This window comes from Coregonus lavaretus, assembly GCF_964263955.1.
Source record: "Coregonus lavaretus genome assembly, contig: HAP1_SCAFFOLD_1959, whole genome shotgun sequence".
NCBI lineage: Eukaryota > Metazoa > Chordata > Actinopteri > Salmoniformes > Salmonidae > Coregonus > Coregonus lavaretus.
The window spans coordinates 52,501-78,513 of record NW_028158815.1 but is presented as its reverse complement, the minus strand read 5'-3'; the positions used below and the strand labels follow the sequence as shown (position 1 = coordinate 78,513).

The 26,013-nt window shown below is 50.2% G+C and overlaps 1 protein-coding gene across 1 annotated transcript in view; it reads right to left on the bottom strand.

The window, feature by feature from the left end:
• LOC311123556 (exocyst complex component 6) overlaps positions 1–26,013 on the bottom strand; it is a gene marked incomplete at its 5' end in the record, with an annotated part of 85,697 nt that overhangs the window by 13,083 nt on the left and 46,601 nt on the right. The window contains one exon of the mRNA XM_084197802.1: positions 5,190–5,263. Within this exon, the coding sequence (XP_084053928.1) occupies positions 5,190–5,263 (74 nt within the window). The remainder of the gene's footprint in view (positions 1–5,189; positions 5,264–26,013) is intronic.

Here is a 26,013-nt window from a genome sequence, read left to right as displayed (position 1 = left end):
GTCTGTGCCCTTGAGCAAGGCACTTAACCCTAATTGCTCCTGTAAGTCGCTCTGGATAAGAGCGCCTGCTAAATGACTAAAAATAAATAAATAAATAAATAAATTATTTGAGCTGTTTTTGCCATAATATGGACTTGTTTTTTTTAACCAAATAGGGCTATCTTCTGTATACCCCCCCTACCTTGTCACAACAAGTGATTGGCTCAAACGCATTAAGAAGTTAAGAAATTCCACAAATTAACTTTTAAGAAGGAACACCTGTTAATTGAAATGCATTCCATGCTGGTTGAGAGAATGCCAAGAGTGTGCAAAGCTGTCACCAAGGCAAAGGGTGGCTATTTTGAATATGAAATATATTTTGAAATATATGAAATAACTTTTTTGGTTACTACATGATTCCATATGTGTTATTTCATAGTTTTGATGTCTTCACTATTATTCTACAATGTAGAAAATAGTACAAATAAAGGAAAAACCCTTGAATGAGTAGGTGTTCTAAAACTTTTGACCGGTAGTGTGCACACTCAATATATTCATCTCTAAAGTGCCTTGCAAAAGTATTCATCCCCCTTGGCGTTTCTCCTATTTTGTAGCATTACCACCGGTAATTTAAATGGATTTTTATTTGGATTTCATGTAATGGATATACACAAAATAGTCCAAATTGGTGAAGTGAAATGAAAAAAATAACTTGTTTCAAAAAATTCTCAAAAAATAAATAACGGAAAAGTGGTGCGTGCATATGTATTCATCCCCTTTGCTATGAAGCCCCTAAATAAGACCTGGTGCAACCAATTACCTTCAGAAGTCACATAATTAGTTAAATAAAGTCCACCTGTGTGCAATCTAAGTATCACATGATCTGTCACATGATCTCAGTATATATACACACCTGTTCTGAAAGGGCCAAGAGTCTGCAACACCACTAAGCAAGGGGCACCACCAAGCAAGCGGCACCATGAAGACCAAGGAGCTCTCCAAACAGGTCAGGGACAAAGTTGTGGAGAAGTACAGATCAGGGTTGGGTTATAAAAAAAATATCAGAAACTTTTAACATCCCACGGAGCACCATTAAATCCATTATTAAAAAATGGAAAGAATATGGCACCACAACAAACCTGCCAAGAGAGGGCTGCCCACCAAAACTCACAGACCAGGCAAGGAGGGCATTAATCAGAGAGGCAACAAAGAGACCAAAGATAACCCTGAAGGAGCTGCAAAGCTCCACAGAGAAGATTGGAGTATCTGTCCATAGGAATGCCTGAATATCAACCAGTACTGGGACCATTGGAGATTAGGGATGCCTGATAATCAACCGGTACTGGGACCATTGGAGACTAGGGATGCCTGATAATCAACCAGTACTGGGACCATTGGAGACTAGGGATGCCTGATAATCAACCAGTACTGGGACCATTGGAGACTAGGGATGCCTGATAATCAACCAGTACTGGGACCATTGGAGACTAGGGATGCCTGATAATCAACCGGTACTGGGACCATTGGAGACTAGGGATGCCTGATAATCAACCAGTACTGGGACCATTGGAGACTAGGGATGCCTGATAATCAACCAGTACTGGGACCATTGGAGACTAGGGATGCCTGATAATCAACCAGTACTGGGACCATTGGAGACTAGGGATGCCTGATAATCAACCAGTACTGGGACCATTGGAGACTAGGGATGCCTGATAATCAACCAGTACTGGGACCATTGGAGACTAGGGATGCCTGATAATCAACCAGTACTGGGACCATTGGAGACTAGGGATGCCTGATAATCAACCAGTACTGGGACCATTGGAGACTAGGGATGCCTGATAATCAACCAGTACTGGGACCATTGGAGACTAGGGATGCCTGATAATCAACCGGTACTGGGACCATTGGAGACTAGGGATGCCTTACCTAGTTGAGAGGTGATGAGACTCATTGGTTCTGGAATAGAGAAGGTGCTAATAAGGTTTACAATATGGCATCAATACCATGACAGTAATTCTACCTAAAAAACAAATGTGTGAATCCCAATTCATTTAAAAGCCACCATAGCAGGTAGGACTAAAATGATCGGCTGGTGGAAAAACAATTAGAACCATTTCCGTGTTTGACCGCTAGGTTTTATGATATTATGACTCATACTGTGGTACTCTATTAGATTGTACAGGTTCTCTTCCTTCATTAGACAGAAGAGGAAACCAGACACCCCACTCGCTGGTATTTTCAGGGATTTTTCCTAGTTCAATGAACTAAGCAGACCAGTCCCAGCTGCTATTGCATTGGTGTCTATGGGAGACCCACCCAGTTAAGGAGACTGGAACCAGTCCCAGCTGCTATTGCATTGGTGCCTATGGGAGACCCACCCAGTTAAGGAGACTGGAACCAGTCCCAGCTGCTATTGCATTGGTGTCTATGGGAGACCCACCCAGTTAAGGAGACTGGAACCAGTCCCAGCTGCTATTGCATTGGTGTCTATGGGAGACCCACCCAGTTAAGGAGACTGGAACCAGTCCCAGCTGCTATTGCATTGGTGTCTATGGGAGACCCACCCAGTTAAGGAGACTGGAACCAGTCCCAGCTGCTATTGCATTGGTGTCTATGGGAGACCCACCCAGTTAAGGAGACTGGAACCAGTCCCAGCTGCTATTGCATTGGTGTCTATGGGAGACACACCCAGTTAAGTAGACTGGAACCAGTCCCAGCTGCTATTGCATTGGTGTCTATGGGAGACCCACCCAGTTAAGGAGACTGGAACCAGTCCCAGCTGCTATTGCATTGGTGTCTATGGGAGACACACCCAGTTAAGGAGACTGGAACCAGTCCCAGCTGCTATTGCATTGGTGTCTATGGGAGACACACCCAGTTCAGCAGACTGGAAATGACCATTTCTTCTTCAATGGTAAAAGGCCTGAGTGAACGATATGAACTCATCCCCAGTCTTTGACGTCATGTAGCTAGCTGACATTTTCATGCTTTGCCTACTCTGATTCGGAAGATATCGTTGCTAAATCAACATGGCTGAACGAGGCCTACACCAGCGCTAGTATCCGGCTGTATTAGATAGCTACGTTTGCGCTGACTCTTAGTACATTTAGCCAGCTAACTAGCGATTAGCGGCTAACACAATTGATTTTAGCTACAACTTGCTAAGACAAAGTAGCTGTTTGCAGACAGTAAGACACACAAACTAATAGTGGAATCATAGAACACTGGTGGATTTATATGAAGAAGCAATGTGGAAATGACCTGTACCTAACCTGACCCATTACTGGACCAGATCTAACCTGTACCTAACCTGACCCATTACTGGACCAGACCAGACCCTACTGGACCTGAGGCCCAGATTAACCAGGTCACATCAACACTAAGAGAGTAAGACAGAGCTGATAGCTGAGCTGGTAATGGCTTAATGGATCCATAACAGTTGACTTGGAGCCAGGGTAATGTAGGGCTAATCCTGACCTACAGGGACAGTGGGTCACTGGGTCAGAGGAGAGGTGTGCTGCTGGCTCAGAGGAGAGGTGTGTCACTGGCTCAGAGGAGGGGTGTGCTACTGGGTCAGAGGAGGGGTGCGTCACTGGGTCAGAGGAGAGGTGTGTCACTGGGTCAGAGGAGAGGTGTGCTGCTGGGTCAGAGGAGAGGTGTGTTACTGGGTCAGAGGAGAGGTGTGTTACTGGGTCAGAGGAGAGGTGTGTTACTGGGTCAGAGGAGAGGTGTGCTGCTGGGTCAGAGGAGAGGTGTGTCACTGGGTCAGAGGAGAGGTGTGTCACTGGGTCAGAGGAGAGGTGTGTCACTGGGTCAGAGGAGAGGTGTGCTGCTGGGTCAGAGGAGAGGTGTGTCACTGGGTCAGAGGAGAGTTGTGCTGCTGGGTCAGAGGAGAGGTGTGTCACTGGGTCAGAGGAGAGGTGTGCTGCTGGCTCAGAGGAGAGGTGTGTCACTGGGTCAGAGGAGAGGTGTGTTACTGGGTCAGAGGAGAGGTGTGCTGCTGGGTCAGAGGAGAGGTGTGTTACTGGGTCAGAGGAGAGGTGTGTTACTGGGTCAGAGGAGAGGTGTGTTACTGGGTCAGAGGAGAGGTGCGCTGCTGGGTCAGAGGAGAGGTGTGTTACTGGGTCAGAGGAGAGGTGTGTCACTGGGTCAGAGGAGAGGTGTGTCACTGGGTCAGAGGAGAGGTGTGCTGCTGGGTCAGAGGAGAGGTGTGTCACTGGGTCAGAGGAGAGGTGTGCTGCTGGGTCAGAGGAGAGGTGTGTCACTGGGTCAGAGGAGAGGTGTGCTGCTGGCTCAGAGGAGAGGTGTGTCACTGGGTCAGAGGAGAGGTGTGTTACTGGGTCAGAGGAGAGGTGTGCTGCTGGCTCAGAGGAGAGGTGTGTCACTGGGTCAGAGGAAAGGTGTGCTACTGGGTCAGAGGAGAGGTGTGTTACTGGGTCAGAGGAGAGGTGTGCTGCTGGGTCAGAGGAGAGGTGTGCTGCTGGGTCAGAGGAGAGGTGTGCTGTTGGGTCAGAGGAGAGGTGTGTTACTGGGTCAGAGGAGAGGTGTGCTGCTGGGTCAGAGGAGAGGTGTGCTACTGGGTCAGAGGTGAGGTGTGTTACTGGGTCAGAGGAGAGGTGTGTTGCTGGGTCAGAGGAGAGGTGTGCTACTGGGTCAGAGGAGAGGTGTGCTACTGGGTCAGAGGACGTGTGCTACTGGGTCAGAGGAGAGGTGTGCTACTGGGTCAGAGGAGAGGTGTGTTACTGGGTCAGAGGAGAGGTGTGTCACTGGGTCAGAGGAGAGGTGTGTCACTGGGTCAGAGGAGAGGTGTGCTGCTGGGTCAGAGGAGAGGTGTGTCACTGGGTCAGAGGAGAGGTGTGCTGCTGGGTCAGAGGAGAGGTGTGTCACTGGGTCAGAGGAGAGGTGTGCTGCTGGCTCAGAGGAGAGGTGTGTCACTGGGTCAGAGGAGAGGTGTGTTACTGGGTCAGAGGAGAGGTGTGCTGCTGGGTCAGAGGAGAGGTGTGTTACTGGGTCAGAGGAGAGGTGTGTTACTGGGTCAGAGGAGAGGTGTGTTACTGGGTCAGAGGAGAGGTGTGCTGCTGGGTCAGAGGAGAGGTGTGTTACTGGGTCAGAGGAGAGGTGTGCTACTGGGTCAGAGGAGAGGTGAGGAGTCAGCCAGAGGAGAGGGAAAAGTAGGCCGTAGGATGAGTGGTGGTGCTGTTTACCTGTCGGAGGTCGATGAATGCCAGTTGTAAAGTGTCCCCCTGGAATCCTGGCACAGGCTCTGAGCTGGCAAACACTGGAGCAGGGACAGAAGACAGTAACAGTCAATCACCTTCATCACCTGCTGTCACTGATAAGCCCCCAGAAGCTATATGTATTCTGTCAGGGGATATGTCAAGTCAACCTTTATATAAAGTGCATTAACCCAAGATCTCTAAACACTTTACAGTGGGAATACATTAAATCAAAACAGTGTCAAGTTAAGATTAAGGCACTCGTGCATGATCACCTAAAAACCTTAAAACAACCTCTTGGAGAACTCTACGTTTGAGAAGTCAATAGATTCCCTAGAGACATGTGAACCGGTCTGCTGAACCCAGGAGCTGAACTCTGGTTCACCCTACATCAGGGGCCCTGAGGGGCCTCAGAGGAGCACCAGGTACAAGACACACACACCTCTCTCCTCACACACGCACACACACACAGGAGCTCAGCTGTCACAGCCCTGGCCCACATAATACCATTGAACCAGGCTTGGCTGGGCTCGCTCCATTATACTAGCCTGTTCCGGTCGGTCAGTCGGTCCGTCCGTCCCAGGGGAACCTCTTTTAGTGGGTCACCTCCACAACTCCTCCTCTACACACAGAGCCTGACAGACAGACTACTGGACCTACTGAGAGACTACTGGACCTACAGAGAGACTACTGGACCGGCAGAGAGACTACTGGACCGACAGAGAGACTACTGGACCGACAGAGAGACTACTGGACCTACAGAGAGACTACTGGACCTACAGAGAGACTACGGGACCTGCAGAGAGACTACGGGACCGGCAGAGAGACTACTGGACCTACAGAGAGACTACTGGACCTACAGAGAGACTACTGGGCCTACAGAGAGACTACTGGACCTGCAGAGAGACTACTGGACCGACAGAGAGACTACTGGGCCTACATAGAGACTACTGGACCTACAGAGAGACTACTGGACCTACAGAGAGACTACTGGGCCTACAGAGAGACTACTGGACCTACAGAGAGACTACTGGACCTACAGAGAGACTACTGGACCTATAGAGAGACTACTGGACCGGCAGAGAGACTACTGGACCGGCAGAGAGACTACTGGACCTGCAGAGAGACTACTAGACCTACAGAGAGACTACTGGACCTACAGAGAGACTACTGGACCTACAGAGAGACTACTGGACCTACAGAGAGACTACTGGACCTACAGAGAGACTAGGCTTGGGCAGTATGCAGATTGTCATACCTTCATACCGACCTTGTGCCATACTGGGATATTCGGTAATACCGGCAATGAAAACACGGGGCGCTGTTTCTGACCTAAACTATACAAATAACAAACAAAAAAATGCTACTCACAGTTTGCTACACATACAATACAAATATTAGCCAGCAATTTGAATAAACAAAAATACAGTGACGAAATCCTGAGGCCAGCCACCCGGACAGCTGATGAAACTGAGGAGTATTTCTGTCTATAATAAAGCCCTTTTGTGCAGAGAAACTCATTCTGATTGGCTGGGCCTGGCTCCCCAGTGGGTGGGCCCCTGCCCAGTCCTGTGAAATCCATAGATTAGGGCCTAATGAATTTATTTCAATTGACCGATTACAGTGGTGTGAAAAAGTGTTTGCCCCCTTCCTGATTTGTTATTTGTTTGCCACACTTAAATGTTTCAGATCATCAAACTAATTTTTATATTAGTCAAAGATAACACAAGTAAACACAAAATGCAGTTTTGAAATGAAGGTTGTTATTATTAAGGGAAAACCAAATCCAAACCCACATGGCCCTGTGGGAAAAAGGGTTTGCCCCCCCGTTACAACAGAACTCAACTGTGGTTTATCACACCTGAGTTCAATTCCTCTAGCCACACCCAGGCCTGATTACTGCCTCACCTGTTCTCAATCAAGGAATCACTTAACTAGGACCTTCCTGACAAAGTGAAGTAGACCAAAAGATCCTCAAAAGCTAGACATCATGCTGAGATCCAAAGAAATTCAGGAACAAATGAGAAAGAAAATAATTGAGATCCATCAGTCTGGAAAAGGTTATAAAGCCATTTCTAAAGCTTTGGGACTCCAGCGAACCACAGTGAGAGCCATTATCCACAAATGGCGAAAGCATGGAACAGTGGTGAACCTTCCCAGGAGTGGCCGGCCGACCAAAATTACCCCAAGAGCGCAGCGACGACTCATCCAAGAGGTCACAAAAGAACCCACAACAACATCCAAAAGAGCTGCAGGCCTCACTTGCCTCAGTTAAGGTCAGTGTTCATGACTCCACCATAAGAAAGAGACTGGGCAGTGAGTTCCAAGACGAAAACCACTGCTGAGCAAAAATAACATCAGGCTCGTCTCATTTTTGCCAGAAAACATATTGATGATCCCCAAGACCTTTGGGAAAATACTCTGTGGACTGACGAGACAAAAGTTGAACTTTTTGGAAGGTGTGTGTCCCATTACATCTGGCGTAAAAGTAACGCCGCATTTCAGAAAAAGATTATCATACCAACAGTAAAATATGGGCCTGTTTTGCTGCTTCAGGACCTGGAAGACTTGCTGTGATAAATAGACAGCAGAATTCATGGTTCCACCAAAAAAATCCTGAGGGAGAATGTCCGGCCATCTGTTCGTGACCTCAAGCTGAAGCGAACTTGGGTTCTGCAGCAGGACAATGATCCAAAACACACCAGCAAGTCCACCTCTGAATGGCTGAAGAAAAACAAAATGAAGACTTTGGAGCGGCCTAGTCAAAGTCCTGACCTGAATCCTATTGAGATGCTGTGGCATGACCTTAAAAAGGCAGTTCATGCTCGAAAACCCTCCAATGTGGCTGAATTACAACAATTCTGCAAAGATGAGTGGGCCAAAATTCCTCCACAGCGTTGTAAAAGACTCATTGCAAGATATCACAAACGCTTGATTGCAGTTGCTGCTGCTAAGGGTGGCCCAACCAGTTATTAGGTTGAGGGGGCAAACACTTTTTCCCACAGGCCATGTGGGTTTGGATTTTGTTTTCCCTTAATAATAACAACCTTCATTTCAAAACTGCATTTTGTGTTTACTTGTGTTATCTTTGACTAATATTAAAATGTGTTTGATGATCTGAAACATTTAAGTGTGACAAACATGCAAACAAATAAGAAATCAGGAAGGGGGCAAACACTTTTTCACACCACTGTATATGAACTGTTACTCAGTAAAATCGTTGAAATTGTTGCATGTTGCGTTTATATTTTTATTCTGTATAGTTATAAGATATCTAGCTGGCAAACATTTAGTTGTGAATTCCATCCTGTGATTAGATCACCTGGCCCATGCTGCACAACAGGGAGTGACTCCCAAGGCTCCGGTATCTCCTCGTTGTGTGCTTGTAAACAAACACCATGTGACTGGGGATTACCGTAAACTTCATAATAGTGTGACTGGGGGATTACCGTAAGCTTCATAATAGTGTGACTGGAGATAAAGAACAATGCATTCTTCATTTCACCTAACGTATTGCACAAGTTGACTGCAGGTATTTACTTAATGTAGCTACAAATATTACAATTTATAAAAAAAAAACTTCAAATAAATTGTTTCAACGATATTGAAAAACCATCCTGTGGCTTTTTCCAAATACCCGGTTATACGGTATATACGGTATACCGCCCAAGCCTAAGAGACACTACAGGACCTACAGAGCCAGACAGACAGACAGCAACACCACCCAGAGCCAGCCAGACAGACAGCAACACCACCCAGAGCCAGCCAGACAGACAGCAACACCACCCAGAGCCAGACAGCAACACCACCCAGAGCCAGACAGACAGACAGCAACACCACCCAGAGCCAGACAGACAGACAGCAACACCACCCAGAGCCAGAGAGACAGCAACACCACCCAGAGCCAGACAGCAACACTACCCAGAGCCAGACAGACAGACAGCAACACCACCCAGAGCCAGACAGACAGACAGACAGCAACACCACCCAGAGCCAGACAGACAGACAGCAACACCACCCAGAGCCAGACAGACAGACAGCAACACCACCCAGAGCCAGACAGCAACACCACCCAGAGCCAGACAGACAGACAGCAACACCACCCAGAGCCAGACAGACAGACAGCAACACCACCCAGAGCCAGACAGACAGACAGCAACACCACCCAGCGCCAGACAGACAGACAGCAACACCACCCAGCGCCAGACAGACAGCAACACCACCCAGAGCCAGACAGCAACACCACCCAGAGCCAGAGAGACAGACAGCAACACCACCCAGAGCCAGACAGACTGACAGCAACACCACCCAGAGCCAGAGAGACGGCAACACCACCCAGAGCCAGACAGCAACACCACCCAGAGCCAGACAGACAGACAGCAACACCACCCAGAGCCAGACAGACAGCAACACCACCCAGAGCCAGAGAGACAGCAACACCACCCAGAGCCAGACAGACAGACAGCAACACCACCCAGAGCCAGACAGACAGACAGCAACACCACCCAGAGCCAGACAGCAACACCACCCAGAGCCAGAGAGACAGACAGCAACACCACCCAGAGCCAGACAGCAACACCACCCAGAGCCAGACAGCAACACCCCCCAGAGCCAGACAGACAGACAGCAACACCACCCAGAGCCAGACAGACAGCAACACCACCCAGAGCCAGAGAGACAGCAACACCACCCAGAGCCAGACAGACAGACAGCAACACCACCCAGAGCCAGACAGACAGACAGCAACACCACCCAGAGCCAGACAGCAACACCACCCAGAGCCAGAGAGACAGACAGCAACACCACCCAGAGCCAGACAGCAACACCACCCAGAGCCAGACAGACAGCAACACCACCCAGAGCCAGACAGCAACACCACCCAGAGCCAGACAGCAACACCACCCAGAGCCAGACAGACAGACAGACAGCAACACCACCCAGAGAAAGACAGCAACACCACCCAGAGCCAGACAGCAACACCACCCAGAGCCAGACAGACAGCAACACCACCCAGAGCCAGACAGCAACACCACCCAGAGCCAGACAGCAACACCACCCAGAGCCAGACAGCAACACCACCCAGAGCCAGACAGCAACACCACCCAGAGCCAGACAGCAACACCACCCAGAGCCAGACAGCAACACCACCCAGAGCCAGACAGCAACACCACCCAGAGCCAGACAGACAGCAACACCACCCAGAGCCAGACAGCAACACCACCCAGAGCCAGACAGACAGCAACACCACCCAGAGCCAGACTACTGGGACCAACACAGTGCTGAGGTGTTAGAGGTCAGGGGAGGTTAGAGCAGAAAGCAGTGAGCCAATGAAAAGAGCAGGTTCTCTGAGAGGGAGGGGGCTGTTTCTCGTTCCCAGCCAGGTAACCACAGTGTTGCTGGTATGGGGGACAGGAGGCCCACCACCAGTTACTTCCCGTTCCCAGCCAGGTAACCACAGTGTTGCTGGTTTGGGGGACAGGAGGCCCGCCACCAGTTACTTCCCGTTCCCAGCCAGGTAACCACAGTGTTGCTGGTTTGGGGGACAGGAGGCCCGCCACCAGTTACTTCCCGTTCCCAGCCAGGTAACCACAGTGTTGCTGGTTTGGGGGACAGGAGGCCCGCCACCAGTTACTTCCCGTTCCCAGCCAGGTAACTACAGTGTTGCTGGTTTGGGGGACAGGAGGCCCGCCACCAGTTACTTCCCGTTCCCAGCCAGGTAACCACAGTGTTGCTGGTTTGGGGGACAGGAGGCCCGCCACCAGTTACTTCCCGTTCCCAGCCAGGTAACCACAGTGTTGCTGGTTTGGGGGACAGGAGGCCCGCCACCAGTTACTTCCCGTTCCCAGCCAGGTAACCACAGTGTTGCTGGTTTGGGGGACAGGAGGCCCACCACCAGTTACTTCCCGTTCCCAGCCAGGTAACCACAGTGTTGCTGGTATGGGGGACAGGAGGCCCACCACCAGTTACTTCCCGTTCCCAGCCAGGTAACCACAGTGTTGCTGGTTTGGGGGATAGGAGGCCCGCCACCAGTTACTTCCCGTTCCCAGCCAGGTAACCACAGTGTTGCTGGTTTGGGGGACAGGAGGCCCGCCACCAGTTACTTCCCGTTCCCAGCCAGGTAACCACAGTGTTGCTGGTTTGGGGGACAGGAGGCCCGCCACCAGTTACTTCCCGTTCCCAGCCAGGTAACCACAGTGTTGCTGGTTTGGGGGACAGGAGGCCCGCCACCAGTTACTTCCCGTTCCCAGCCAGGTAACCACAGTGTTGCTGGTTTGGGGGACAGGAGGCCCACCACCAGTTACTTCCCGTTCCCAGCCAGGTAACCACAGTGTTGCTGGTATGGGGGACAGGAGGCCCACCACCAGTTACTTCCCGTTCCCAGCCAGGTAACCACAGTGTTGCTGGTTTGGGGGACAGGAGGCCCACCACCAGTTACTTCCCGTTCCCAGCCAGGTAACCACAGTGTTGCTGGTTTGGGGGACAGGAGGCCCGCCACCAGTTACTTCCCGTTCCCAGCCAGGTAACCACAGTGTTGCTGGTTTGGGGGACAGGAGGCCCGCCACCAGTTACTTCCCGTTCCCAGCCAGGTAACCACAGTGTTGCTGGTTTGGGGGACAGGAGGCCCACCACCAGTTACTTCCCGTTCCCAGCCAGGTAACCACAGTGTTGCTGGTATGGGGGACAGGAGGCCCACCACCAGTTACTTCCCGTTCCCAGCCAGGTAACCACAGTGTTGCTGGTTTGGGGGACAGGAGGCCCACCACCAGTTACTTCCCGTTCCCAGCCAGGTAACCACAGTGTTGCTGGTTTGGGGGACAGGAGGCCCGCCACCAGTTACTTCCCGTTCCCAGCCAGGTAACCACAGTGTTGCTGGTTTGGGGGACAGGAGGCCCGCCACCAGTTACTTCCCGTTCCCAGCCAGGTAACCACAGTGTTGCTGGTTTGGGGGACAGGAGGCCCGCCACCAGTTACTTCCCGTTCCCAGCCAGGTAACCACAGTGTTGCTGGTTTGGGGGACAGGAGGCCCGCCACCAGTTACTTCCCGTTCCCAGCCAGGTAACCACAGTGTTGCTGGTTTGGGGGACAGGAGGCCCGCCACCAGTTACTTCCCGTTCCCAGCCAGGTAACCACAGTGTTGCTGGTTTGGGGGACAGGAGGCCCACCACCAGTTACTTCCCGTTCCCAGCCAGGTAACCACAGTGTTGCTGGTTTGGGGGACAGGAGGCCCACCACCAGTTACTTCCCGTTCCCAGCCAGGTAACCACAGTGTTGCTGGTTTGGGGGACAGGAGGCCCACCACCAGTTACTTCCCGTTCCCAGCCAGGTAACCACAGTGTTGCTGGTTTGGGGGACAGGAGGCCCACCACCAGTTACTTCCCGTTCCCAGCCAGGTAACCACAGTGTTGCTGGTTTGGGGGACAGGAGGCCCACCACCAGTTACTTCCCGTTCCCAGCCAGGTAACCACAGTGTTGCTGGTTTGGGGGACAGGAGGCCCACCACCAGTTACTTCCCGTTCCCAGCCAGGTAACCACAGTGTTGCTGGTATGGGGGACAGGAGGCCCGCCACCAGTTACTTCCCGTTCCCAGCCAGGTAACCACAGTGTTGCTGGTTTGGGGGACAGGAGGCCCGCCACCAGTTACTTCCCGTTCCCAGCCAGGTAACCACAGTGTTGCTGGTTTGGGGGACAGGAGGCCCACCACCAGTTACTTCCCGTTCCCAGCCAGGTAACCACAGTGTTGCTGGTTTGGGGGACAGGAGGCCCACCACCAGTTACTTCCCGTTCCCAGCCAGGTAACCACAGTGTTGCTGGTTTGGGGGACAGGAGGCCCACCACCAGTTACTTCCCGTTCCCAGCCAGGTAACCACAGTGTTGCTGGTTTGGGGGACAGGAGGCCCGCCACCAGTTACTTCCCGTTCCCAGCCAGGTAACCACAGTGTTGCTGGTTTGGGGGACAGGAGGCCCGCCACCAGTTACTTCCCGTTCCCAGCCAGGTAACCACAGTGTTGCTGGTTTGGGGGACAGGAGGCCCGCCACCAGTTACTTCCCGTTCCCAGCCAGGTAACCACAGTGTTGCTGGTTTGGGGGACAGGAGGCCCGCCACCAGTTACTTCCCGTTCCCAGCCAGGTAACCACAGTGTTGCTGGTTTGGGGGACAGGAGGCCCGCCACCAGTTACTTCCCGTTCCCAGCCAGGTAACCACAGTGTTGCTGGTTTGGGGGACAGGAGGCCCGCCACCAGTTACTTCCCGTTCCCAGCCAGGTAACCACAGTGTTGCTGGTTTGGGGGACAGGAGGCCCGCCACCAGTTACTTCCCGTTCCCAGCCAGGTAACCACAGTGTTGCTGGTTTGGGGGACAGGAGGCCCGCCACCAGTTACTTCCCGTTCCCAGCCAGGTAACCACAGTGTTGCTGGTTTGGGGGACAGGAGGCCCGCCACCAGTTACTTCCCGTTCCCAGCCAGGTAACCACAGTGTTGCTGGTTTGGGGGACAGGAGGCCCGCCACCAGTTACTTCCCGTTCCCAGCCAGGTAACCACAGTGTTGCTGGTTTGGGGGACAGGAGGCCCGCCACCAGTTACTTCCCGTTCCCAGCCAGGTAACCACAGTGTTGCTGGTTTGGGGGACAGGAGGCCCGCCACCAGTTACTTCCCGTTCCCAGCCAGGTAACCACAGTGTTGCTGGTTTGGGGGACAGGAGGCCCGCCACCAGTTACTTCCCGTTCCCAGCCAGGTAACCACAGTGTTGCTGGTATGGGGGACAGGAGGCCCGCCACCAGTTACTTCCCGTTCCCAGCCAGGTAACCACAGTGTTGCTGGTTTGGGGGACAGGAGGCCCGCCACCAGTTACTTCCCGTTCCCAGCCAGGTAACCACAGTGTTGCTGGTTTGGGGGACAGGAGGCCCGCCACCAGTTACTTCCCGTTCCCAGCCAGGTAACCACAGTGTTGCTGGTTTGGGGGACAGGAGGCCCGCCACCAGTTACTTCCCGTTCCCAGCCAGGTAACCACAGTGTTGCTGGTTTGGGGGACAGGAGGCCCGCCACCAGTTACTTCCCGTTCCCAGCCAGGTAACCACAGTGTTGCTGGTTTGGGGGACAGGAGGCCCGCCACCAGTTACTTCCCGTTCCCAGCCAGGTAACCACAGTGTTGCTGGTTTGGGGGACAGGAGGCCCACCACCAGTTACTTCCCGTTCCCAGCCAGGTAACCACAGTGTTGCTGGTATGGGGGACAGGAGGCCCGCCACCAGTTACTTCCCGTTCCCAGCCAGGTAACCACAGTGTTGCTGGTTTGGGGGACAGGAGGCCCGCCACCAGTTACTTCCCGTTCCCAGCCAGGTAACCACAGTGTTGCTGGTATGGGGGACAGGAGGCCCGCCACCAGTTACTTCCCGTTCCCAGCCAGGTAACCACAGTGTTGCTGGTATGGGGGACAGGAGGCCCGCCACCAGTTACTTCCCGTTCCCAGCCAGGTAACCACAGTGTTGCTGGTTTGGGGGACCGGAGGCCCGCCACCAGTTACTTCCCGTTCCCAGCCAGGTAACCACAGTGTTGCTGGTATGGGGGACAGGAGGCCCGCCACCAGTTACTTCCCGTTCCCAGCCAGGTAACCACAGTGTTGCTGGTATGGGGGACCGGAGGCCCGCCACCAGTTACTTCCCGTTCCCAGCCAGGTAACCACAGTGTTGCTGGTATGGGGGACAGGAGGCCCGCCACCAGTTACTTCCCGTTCCCGGCCAGGTAACCACAGTGTTGCTGGTATGGGGGACAGGAGGCCCACCACCAGTTACTTTCCAGTTAGTTCAAACAGCCCTGCTAGAGCTGCCCCGGTCAACTGTAAGTGCTGTTATTGTACAGTGGAAACATCTAGGAGCAACAACGGCTCAGCCGCGAAGTGGTAGGCAACACAAGCTCACAGAACGGGACCGGCGAGTGCTGAAGCGCGTAACGCGTAAAAATCGTCTGTCCTCGGTTGCAACACTCACTACCGTGTTCCAAACTGTCTCTGGAAGTAATGTCAGCACAAGAACTGTTCGTCGGGAGCTTCATGAAATGGGTTTCCATGGCCAAGCAGCTGCACACAAGACTAAGATCACCATGCGCAATGTCAAGCATCGGCTGGAGTGGTGTAAAGTTCGCCGCCATTGGACTCTGGAGCAGTGGAAACATGTTCTCTGGAGTGATGAATCACGCTTCACCATCTGGCAGTCCGATGGACGAATCTGTGTTTGGCGGATGCCAGGAGAACGCTACCTGCCCGAATGCGTAGTGCCAACTGTAAAGTTTGGTGGAGGAGGAATAATGGTCTGGGGCTGTTTTTCATGGTTCGGGCTAGGCCCCTTAGTTCCAGTGAAGGGCAATCTTAACGCTATGATTTTGTGCTTCCAACTTTGTGGCAACAGTTTGGGGAAGGCCCTTTCCTGTTTCAGCATGATAATCAGAGGCATAGCGTCCTTTTTGCTCCGTCCTCCGGACGCTGTTTTATTAAACCTTCTGCCCATTTGCTACACAAAAACCTGTCACTGATATTCACACTTATACTCAATACAACACATATTGAATTAACTTCACACGGTTCACTGTATAATATAATACAGTCTCCCTCCCTCTCTCAGTCTCCCTCTCTCATAAACACACCTCTCTCTCAGTCTCCCTCTCTCTCATAAACACACCGCTCTTTCAAACACACCTCTCTCATAAACACACCTCTCAGTCTCCCTCTCTCTCATAAACACACCGCTCTTTCAAACACACCTCTCTCATAAACACACCTCTCTCTCATAAACACACCTCTCTCTGTCTCCCTCTCTCTCATAAACACACCTCTCTCTCATAAACACACCTCTCTCTCATAAACACACCTCTCTCTCTCATAAACACACCTCTCTCTCATAAACACACCTCTCTCTCTCATAAACACACCTCTCTCTCAAACACACCTCTCTCTCAAACACACCTCTCTCTCAAACACACCTCTCTCTCAAACACACCTCTCTCTCTCTCAAACACACCTCTCTCTCTCTCAAACACACCTCTCTCTGTCTCCCTCTCTCTCATAAACACACCTCTCTTTCAAACACACCTCTCTCTCAAACACACCTCTCTCTCATAAACACACCTCTCTCTGTCTCCCTCTCTCTCATAAACACACCTCTCTCTCATAAACACACCTCTCTCTCATAAACACACTTCTCTCTGACTGGCCTGTGATCTTGGTTATACCAGGAGATTAAATGATACAATGTATCAACTTTGCTCGCTCTGAGCGCTGCTCCAATGTATCCAATGTAACAACAGAAGACTCATCAGGTTCTGCATCTTCACCCACCATCCCTGCTAGATTCTATTTGAAAAACTGGAATGTGATGTGGCTGGCTGATTACAGCTGTGAGTGATGGCTGGAAGGTGATGTGGCTGGCTGATTACAGCTGTGAGTGACGTCTGGAAGGTGATGTGGCTGGCTGATTACAGCTGTGAGTGATGGCTGAAAGTTGATGTGGCTGGCTGATTACAGCTGTGAGTGACGGCTGGAAGATGATGTGGCTGGCTGATTACAGCTGTGAGTGATGGCTGGAAGGTGATGTGGCTGGCTGGTTACAGCTGCCACATGAGAGAAGGCATGACAGTGAAAAACTGACTTTATAAACATTTATAACAGTCGCCAGCTGGTTCTTTAGATTGGTACTATCATATGAAACAGTACTCGGGTATTCTGAAATGTTGGTATCATAAGTATGAGGTTTTGATAGGGTAATATTACTGAGGTACTGGTATACCATGAAACACTAAATGACTTGACCGTGAAACACCTGATGACTGACCTGCTCTGTAGGAAAATAGTATGAAGAAATACTTCACAACACCGCTGTTCAGCAGAGGTCGCTTTGAGGTCAGGGACTGAGTATGAGGAAATACTTCACAACACCGCTGTTCAGCAGAGGTCGCTTTGAGGTCAGGGACTGAGTATGAGGAAATACTTCACAACACCGCTGTTCAGCAGAGGTCGCTTTGAGGTCAGGGACTGAGTATGAGGAAATACTTCACAACACCGCTGTTCAGCAGAGGTCGCTTTGAGGTCAGGGACTGAGTATGAGGAAATACTTCACAACACCGCTGTTCAGCAGAGGTCGCTTTGAGGTCAGGGACTGAGTATGAGGAAATACTTCACAACACCGCTGTTCAGCAGAGGTCGCTTTGAGGTCAGGGACTGAGTATGAGGAAATACTTCACAACACCGCTGTTCAGCAGAGGTCACTTTGAGGTCAGGGACTGAGTATGAGGAAATACTTCACAACACCGCTGTTCAGCAGAGGTCGCTTTGAGGTCAGGGACTGAGTATGAGGAAATACTTCACAACACCGCTGTTCAGCAGAGGTCGCTTTGAGGTCAGGGACTGAGTATGAGGAAATACTTCACAACACCGCTGTTCAGCAGAGGTCGCTTTGAGGTCAGGGACTGAGTATGAGGAAATACTTCACAACACCGCTGTTCAGCAGAGGTCGCTTTGAGGTCAGGGACTGAGTATGAGGAAATACTTCACAACACCGCTGTTCAGCAGAGGTCGCTTTGAGGTCAGGGACTGAGTATGAGGAAATACTTCACAACACCGCTGTTCAGCAGAGGTCGCTTTGAGGTCAGGGACTGAGTATGAGGAAATACTTCACAACACCGCTGTTCAGCAGAGGTCGCTTTGAGGTCAGGGACTGAGTATGAGGAAATACTTCACAACACCGCTGTTCAGCAGAGGTCGCTTTGAGGTCAGGGACTGAGTATGAGGAAATACTTCACAACACCGCTGTTCAGCAGAGGTCGCTTTGAGGTCAGGGACTGAGTATGAGGAAATACTTCACAACACCGCTGTTCAGCAGAGGTCGCTTTGAGGTCAGGGACTGAGTATGAGGAAATACTTCACAACACCGCTGTTCAGCAGAGGTCGCTTTGAGGTCAGGGACTGAGTATGAGGAAATACTTCACAACACCGCTGTTCAGCAGAGGTCGCTTTGAGGTCAGGACTGAGTATGAGGAAATACTTCACAACACCGCTGTTCAGCAGAGGTCGCTTTGAGGTCAGGGACTGAGTATGAGGAAATACTTCACAACACCGCTGTTCAGCAGAGGTCGCTTTGAGGTCAGGGACTGAGTATGAGGAAATACTTCACAACACCGCTGTTCAGCAGAGGTCGCTTTGAGGTCAGGGACTGAGTATGAGGAAATACTTCACAACACCGCTGTTCAGCAGAGGTCGCTTTGAGGTCAGGGGACTGAGTATGAGGAAATACTTCTCTACACAGCTGTTCAGCAGAGGTCGCTTTGAGGTCAGGGACTGAGTATGAGGAAATACTTCACAACACAGCTGTTCAGCAGAGGTCGCTTTGAGGTCAGGGACTGAGTATGAGGAAATACTTCACAACACCGCTGTTCAGCAGAGGTCGCTTTGAGGTCAGGGACTGAGTATGAGGAAATACTTCACAACACCGCTGTTCAGCAGAGGTCGCTTTGAGGTCAGGGACTGAGTATGAGGAAATACTTCACAACACAGCTGTTCAGCAGAGGTCGCTTTGAGGTCAGGGACTGAGTCTCCAAAGGGCACTCACTCTATACCCTTTCCAGTGCACTACTTTGGACCAGGGCCCAGAGTGCGGCAGACAGAGTGACATGGGAGAGGCTAGATCACAGGTCACTCCTCTGACTAACAGGTGGAGGCTAGATCACAGGTCACTCCTCTGACTAACAGGTGGAGGCTAGATCACAGGTCACTCCTCTGACAACAGGCTAGATCACAGGTCACTACTCTGACTAACAGGTGGAGGCTAGATCACAGGTCACTCCTCTGACTAACAGGCTAGATCACAGGTCACTACTCTGACTAACAGGCTAGATCACAGGTCACTACTCTGACTAACAGGCTAGATCACAGGTCACTACTCTGACTAACAGGTGGAGGCTAGATCACAGGTCACTCCTCTGACTAACAGGCTAGATCACAGGTCACTACTCTGACTAACAGGCTAGATCACAGGTCACTACTCTGACTAACAGGTGGAGGCTAGATCACAGGTCACTCCTCTGACTAACAGGTGGAGGCTAGATCACAGGTCACTCCTCTGACTAACAGGCTAGATCACAGGTCACTACTCTGACTAACAGGCTAGATCACAGGTCACTCCTCTGACTAACAGGCTAGATCACAGGTCACTACTCTGACTAACAGGTGGAGGCTAGATCACAGGTCACTACTCTGACTAACAGGCTAGATCACAGGTCACTCCTCTGACTAACAGGCTAGATCACAGGTCACTACTCTGACTAACAGGTGGAGGCTAGATCACAGGTCACTCCTCTGACTAACAGGTGGAGGCTAGATCACAGGTCACTACTCTGACTAACAGGTGGAGGCTAGATCACAGGTCACTACTCTGACTAACAGGCTAGATCACAGGTCACTCCTCTGACTAACAGGTGGAGGCTAGATCACAGGTCACTACTCTGACTAACAGGTGGAGGCTAGATCACAGGTCACTCCTCTGACTAACAGGTGGAGGCTAGATCACAGGTCACTCCTCTGACTAACAGGTGGAGGCTAGATCACAGGTCACTCCTCTGACTAACAGGTGGAGGCTAGATCACAGGTCACTACTCTGACTAACAGGTGGAGGCTAGATCACAGGTCACTCCTCTGACTAACAGGTGGAGGCTAGATCACAGGTCACTCCTCTGACTAACAGGTGGAGGCTAGATCACAGGTCACTACTCTGACTAACAGGCTAGATCACAGGTCACTCCTCTGACTAACAGGCTAGATCACAGGTCACTACTCTGACTAACAGGTGGAGGCTAGATCACAGGTCACTACTCTGACTAACAGGTGGAGGCTAGATCACAGGTCACTCCTCTGACTAACAGGTGGAGGCTAGATCACAGGTCACTACTCTGACTAACAGGTGGAGGCTAGATCACAGGTCACTCCTCTGACTAACAGGCTAGATCACAGGTCACTACTCTGACTAACAGGTGGAGGCTAGATCACAGGTCACTCCTCTGACTAACAGGTGGAGGCTAGATCACAGGTCACTACTCTGACTAACAGGTGGAGGCTAGATCACAGGTCACTCCTCTGACTAACAGGCTAGATCACAGGTCACTCCTCTGACTAACAGGTGGAGGCTAGATCACAGGTCACTACTCTGACTAACAGGCTAGATCACAGGTCACTCCTCTGACTAACAGGTGGAGGCTAGATCACAGGTCACTCCTCTGACTAACAGGTGGAGGCTAGATCACAGGTCACTCCTCTGACTAACAGGTGGAGGCTAGATCACAGGTCACTACTCTGACTAACAGGTGGAGGCTAGATCACAGGTCACTACTCTGACTAACAGGTGGAGGCTAGATCACAGGTCACTCCTCTGACTAACAGGCTAGATCACAGGTCACTCCTCTGACTAACAGGTGGAGGCTAGATCACAGGTCACTACTCTGACTAACAGGCTAGATCACAGGTCACTACTCTGACTAACAGGTGGAGGCTAGATCACAGGTCACTACTCTGACTAACAGGCTAGATCACAGGTCACTCCTCTGACTAACAGGCTAGATCACAGGTCACTCCTCTGACTAACAGGTGGAGGCTAGATCACAGGTCACTACTCTGACTAACAGGCTAGATCACAGGTCACTCCTCTGACTAACAGGCTAGATCACAGGTCACTCCTCTGACTAACAGGTGGAGGCTAGATCACAGGTAGGGGTGGGCGATATGAGCTAAAATTCATATCACGATATTTTCCACTGTCCAGACGATATCGTTATGATATCACGATATATGACGTAAAAAAATATGAATCACATTTTAATATCCCTTCTTGGTTAAATTATATTAGTTAAGGAAAAATATGTATTTGAACCTTATATAACCAGAAAGAGTGAGGCATTGGACCGTATGGACCTGAAAAGTTTTTATTTGTATTGTGCAAACATGCATTCCGTAAACATGAGGTAGGTAGGCCTATATATATATATATATATATAAATTAGATATTAAGTAAAATTAAATAAAAAATAACAGGAGATAAAGAAAATAAGGTAATTACAAATTCAAATACGTGTGTTTGTTTTGGCTACGGTCCGTAGATATGTAAAAAACTAACCGTTTGAAACTAAACCTTTCAAGCCTCAACCATCAATTATCAACAATATCAACAAATCTTCACTAGAACTTTCTTCACAAGTTCCGTGCCAGGAATACCAGCATGTTGACTGTTTCTGGCTTTAGTGCTGCCCTGTGACATGTCACCACATTGCCCCCAGTGCTGAATGCCCTCTCAGAGGGGGCACTTGTGGCAGGGATGCATAAGTATTTCTTTGCCAGACAACTCACACGTGGAAAATTAGATCCGTGAAATCGCCACCACTCCAAAGGATCAGACTCGCTGTCTGCTGCCGTTGCCAGAATGTAGCTATTCAGCTCTTGCTCAATGATCTGCCTCTCTGAACATGAGGCAGGTGCACTGCTGGTCTGCTTAAAGAAGCTCCCAAGGCTCTTCTTGGGCTTCTTGCCTGATTGATGAGCAGTGGAAGCTTCTTTCTCCCTGTCAGTGTGATCCTCTGCAAGAGACGATTTTCCCAGGGCTGTGTTCTCCACCAGGAGGGCTTCGGTCTCTGAGGCAGCTCTCACCTTAAAAAATGAAAATAATTAAACTTTATTTGTATAGCACCTTTCATACATAAAATGCAGCCCAAAGTGCTTTACATTTGAAGCAATAAAACAAGAACAAATGAATAAATACCTTAATGTCCTCCAGTTTCTCAGCGGACATGTACCTGGTCTTGAACCTTGGATCTAGAAAGGTAGCCATGGAGAGCAGCTCATCTGTTGCAGGGTCAGTGTACTTGTTATTCAAGTAATCAAGAACCTTGATCTTGATCTCTTTGGTCAGTTCTGTATCGTCCTTGCTCAGATTTAGAACCTCTGCATTTAACAGATTGATGACAGGCTTCAAATAGGACACGCTCACATACGCTTCTCCTGACAGGGCATCTGTAAAGTCCTGGAGTGGCTTCAGTGCTGCTGTGACTGATTCCAAGACCTGGATGTCTTGCCAGGTAGGTACAAGGTGCCGTGTCTTTTTGTCCCCTGCCAGGACCTGTGTAATGGCCTTTTCCTGCTCCAGGACTCTTTCCATCATTTTCAGACGAGATCCCCACCTTGTCGGAGATTCTGTGATGAGCTTGTGCAGGGGCAGGCTTAGTTCATTCTGTGCTGTCATCAGGGCCTTCTGCTTTTTCCAGCTGTATGAGAACGTGCTAACCACCTTTTTGCAAACCCCTGTGGCCCGGGAAATCGCACACCCCTGTGGCCCGGGAGCGTTTTGGACACTCCTCTCTGGAAATTGGGAATAAGAAATCAAAATAATAGGGTGAAAAATAATCAAATCACAATACAATAATAATTAATAATAATGCATTTTTATATAGAAATCACAATACAATATAACTTTTAATCTTTGTTTGAGGATTTACGGCATTTACATTCAACTGTTACACATTTTACAAATCTGATGTGCTTAGATTTAGCCTACGGTACATGGCTGATGTGAGCTGTATTTTTTCTTAATAATAAGCATCATACAGGGTAGGCCTAGGCTACAGTCCTGAAACTTACCAATAGCATTGTGCAGCCTGTGTCCGAAACATCCAAGGTTTGCCCACTTGTTCAGCTGCAATGCCTTGATCATGTTCGATCCGCTGTCGGTCGTCATACAAACTTGACGCGACTCTTTTAATCCCCAGGACGACAGTATGTCCCTCAGCCCACCTGCAATTATTTCCCCGGTGTGGTCGTCTGGGAAATAAGACGTCTGTAGGCACTTACTTTTCAGTTTCCAGTCACCGTCTATGTAATGGATTGTGAGGCTTATATAAGGTTCTGTGGTACGACTTGACCATAGATCGGCAGTAGTGGAGAAGAATGGAATGTTATTTATCTCACTGTAAACTCTGTCCCAGCATTCTGTGTAAAGCTGTGGCAGGCATTTTTGGCTAAAATATTTGCGGCTCGGGATCTCATATCTTGGGTCCAGAGTTTGAATCAACTTTCTGAACCCCTCTTTCTCCACAGTTTGAATCGGTACCATGTCCTTCGCTATGTGATTTGTAATCGCAGCTGTGATGTCTATCCATTTTTTGCTCGTCTTCTCATAGCAAGTACCGGCAGCAAATGATGATATAATTGATTGTTGAGTGCGAGTCTGGCTTGTCTTCGGGCGAGCTCCTGGGCTTACTGTCTCACGCATTCTGGTGCATTGTTCATACTCACGGACATGTATGTTTTTTAAGTGATTGAACAGGTTGGTCGTGTTTCCACCTTTTGCTAAGACAACACGACGACACAACTTGCATAGGGTAGTGTTTTGGTCGGGGTCGGAGATTTTAAAGCCAAACCAGTTCCAAACAACAGAGGTGCCCCCTTTCCTCTTAACCAATTTATCCTCCTGCTCTTGAGCAACATCAATTTCTGTGTTTTCGCTCATCCTGGATTGTAAAGTTTTCCCCCAATAGTTAACCTGCCTCCTAACTGCAGCTGCCTGCACACTTCTTTGTTGCTAGCACTACATGCGTGCAACAAGTGCATGCGACGTGCGCTCATAAAAATAGGTCAACATATTAACATACATTCTTTTATTCGTAAGAACCAAGAAAGGTTGGATAAAAAAAAAAAAAAAAAGATGTAGCTACTTAGTACTATCACTCAGTTGAAATTTGGAACAAAAAAATATTGATGCAAAATTCGAATTTATGAATTCTGAATAAATCGCGGTATCCATGATATTGCTAAATCCATATCATGGCGCGGCACAATACCGGTTTTTACTATCAAACCGGTATATCGCCCACTCCTAATCACAGGTCACTCCTCTGACTAACAGGTGGAGGCTAGATCACAGGTCACTACTCTGACTAACAGGTGGAGGCTAGATCACAGGTCACTACTCTGACTAACAGGTGGAGGCTAGATCACAGGTCACTCCTCTGACTAACAGGCTAGATCACAGGTCACTACTCTGACTAACAGGTGGAGGCTAGATCACAGGTCACTCCTCTGACTAACAGGCTAGATCACAGGTCACTACTCTGACTAACAGGTGGAGGCTAGATCACAGGTCACTACTCTGACTAACAGGCTAGATCACAGGTCACTCCTCTGACTAACAGGGGGAGGCTAGATCACAGGTCACTCCTCTGACTAACAGGTGGAGGCTAGATCACAGGTCACTCCTCTGACTAACAGGTGGAGGCTAGATCACAGGTCACTCCTCTGACTAACAGGCTAGATCACAGGTCACTACTCTGACTAACAGGTGGAGGCTAGATCACAGGTCACTACTCTGACTAACAGGCTAGATCACAGGTCACTACTCTGACTAACAGGCTAGATCACAGGTCACTCCTCTGACTAACAGGGGGAGGCTAGATCACAGGTCACTCCTCTGACTAACAGGCTAGATCACAGGTCACTACTCTGACTAACAGGCTAGATCACAGGTCACTACTCTGACTAACAGGTGGAGGCTAGATCACAGGTCACTCCTCTGACTAACAGGTGGAGGCTAGATCACAGGTCACTACTCTGACTAACAGGTGGAGGCTAGATCACAGGTCACTCCTCTGACTAACAGGTGGAGGCTAGATCACAGGTCACTCCTCTGACTAACAGGTGGAGGCTAGATCACAGGTCACTACTCTGACTAACAGGTGGAGGCTAGATCACAGGTCACTCCTCTGACTAACAGGTGGAGGCTAGATCACAGGTCACTCCTCTGACTAACAGGTGGAGGCTAGATCACAGGTCACTCCTCTGACTAACAGGTGGAGGCTAGATCACAGGTCACTACTCTGACTAACAGGTGGAGGCTAGATCACAGGTCACTCCTCTGACTAACAGGTGGAGGCTAGATCACAGGTCACTCCTCTGACTAACAGGGGGAGGCTAGATCACAGGTCACTCCTCTGACTAACAGGTGGAGGCTAGATCACAGGTCACTACTCTGACTAACAGGTGGAGGCTAGATCACAGGTCACTCCTCTGACTAACAGGGGGAGGCTAGATCACAGGTCACTACTCTGACTAACAGGTGGAGGCTAGATCACAGGTCACTACTCTGACTAACAGGCTAGATCACAGGTCACTACTCTGACTAACAGGCTAGATCACAGGTCACTACTCTGACTAACAGGTGGAGGCTAGATCACAGGTCACTACTCTGACTAACAGGTGGAGGCTAGATCACAGGTCACTCCTCTGACTAACAGGCTAGATCACAGGTCACTACTCTGACTAACAGGCTAGATCACAGGTCACTCCTCTGACTAACAGGCTAGATCACAGGTCACTACTCTGACTAACAGGTGGAGGCTAGATCACAGGTCACTACTCTGACTAACAGGCTAGATCACAGGTCACTACTCTGACTAACAGGCTAGATCACAGGTCACTCCTCTGACTAACAGGTGGAGGCTAGATCACAGGTCACTCCTCTGACTAACAGGTGGAGGCTAGATCACAGGTCACTCCTCTGACTAACAGGTGGAGGCTAGATCACAGGTCACTCCTCTGACTAACAGGTGGAGGCTAGATCACAGGTCACTACTCTGACTAACAGGTGGAGGCTAGATCACAGGTCACTACTCTGACTAACAGGTGGAGGCTAGATCACAGGTCACTACTCTGACTAACAGGTGGAGGCTAGATCACAGGTCACTCCTCTGACTAACAGGTGGAGGCTAGATCACAGGTCACTACTCTGACTAACAGGTGGA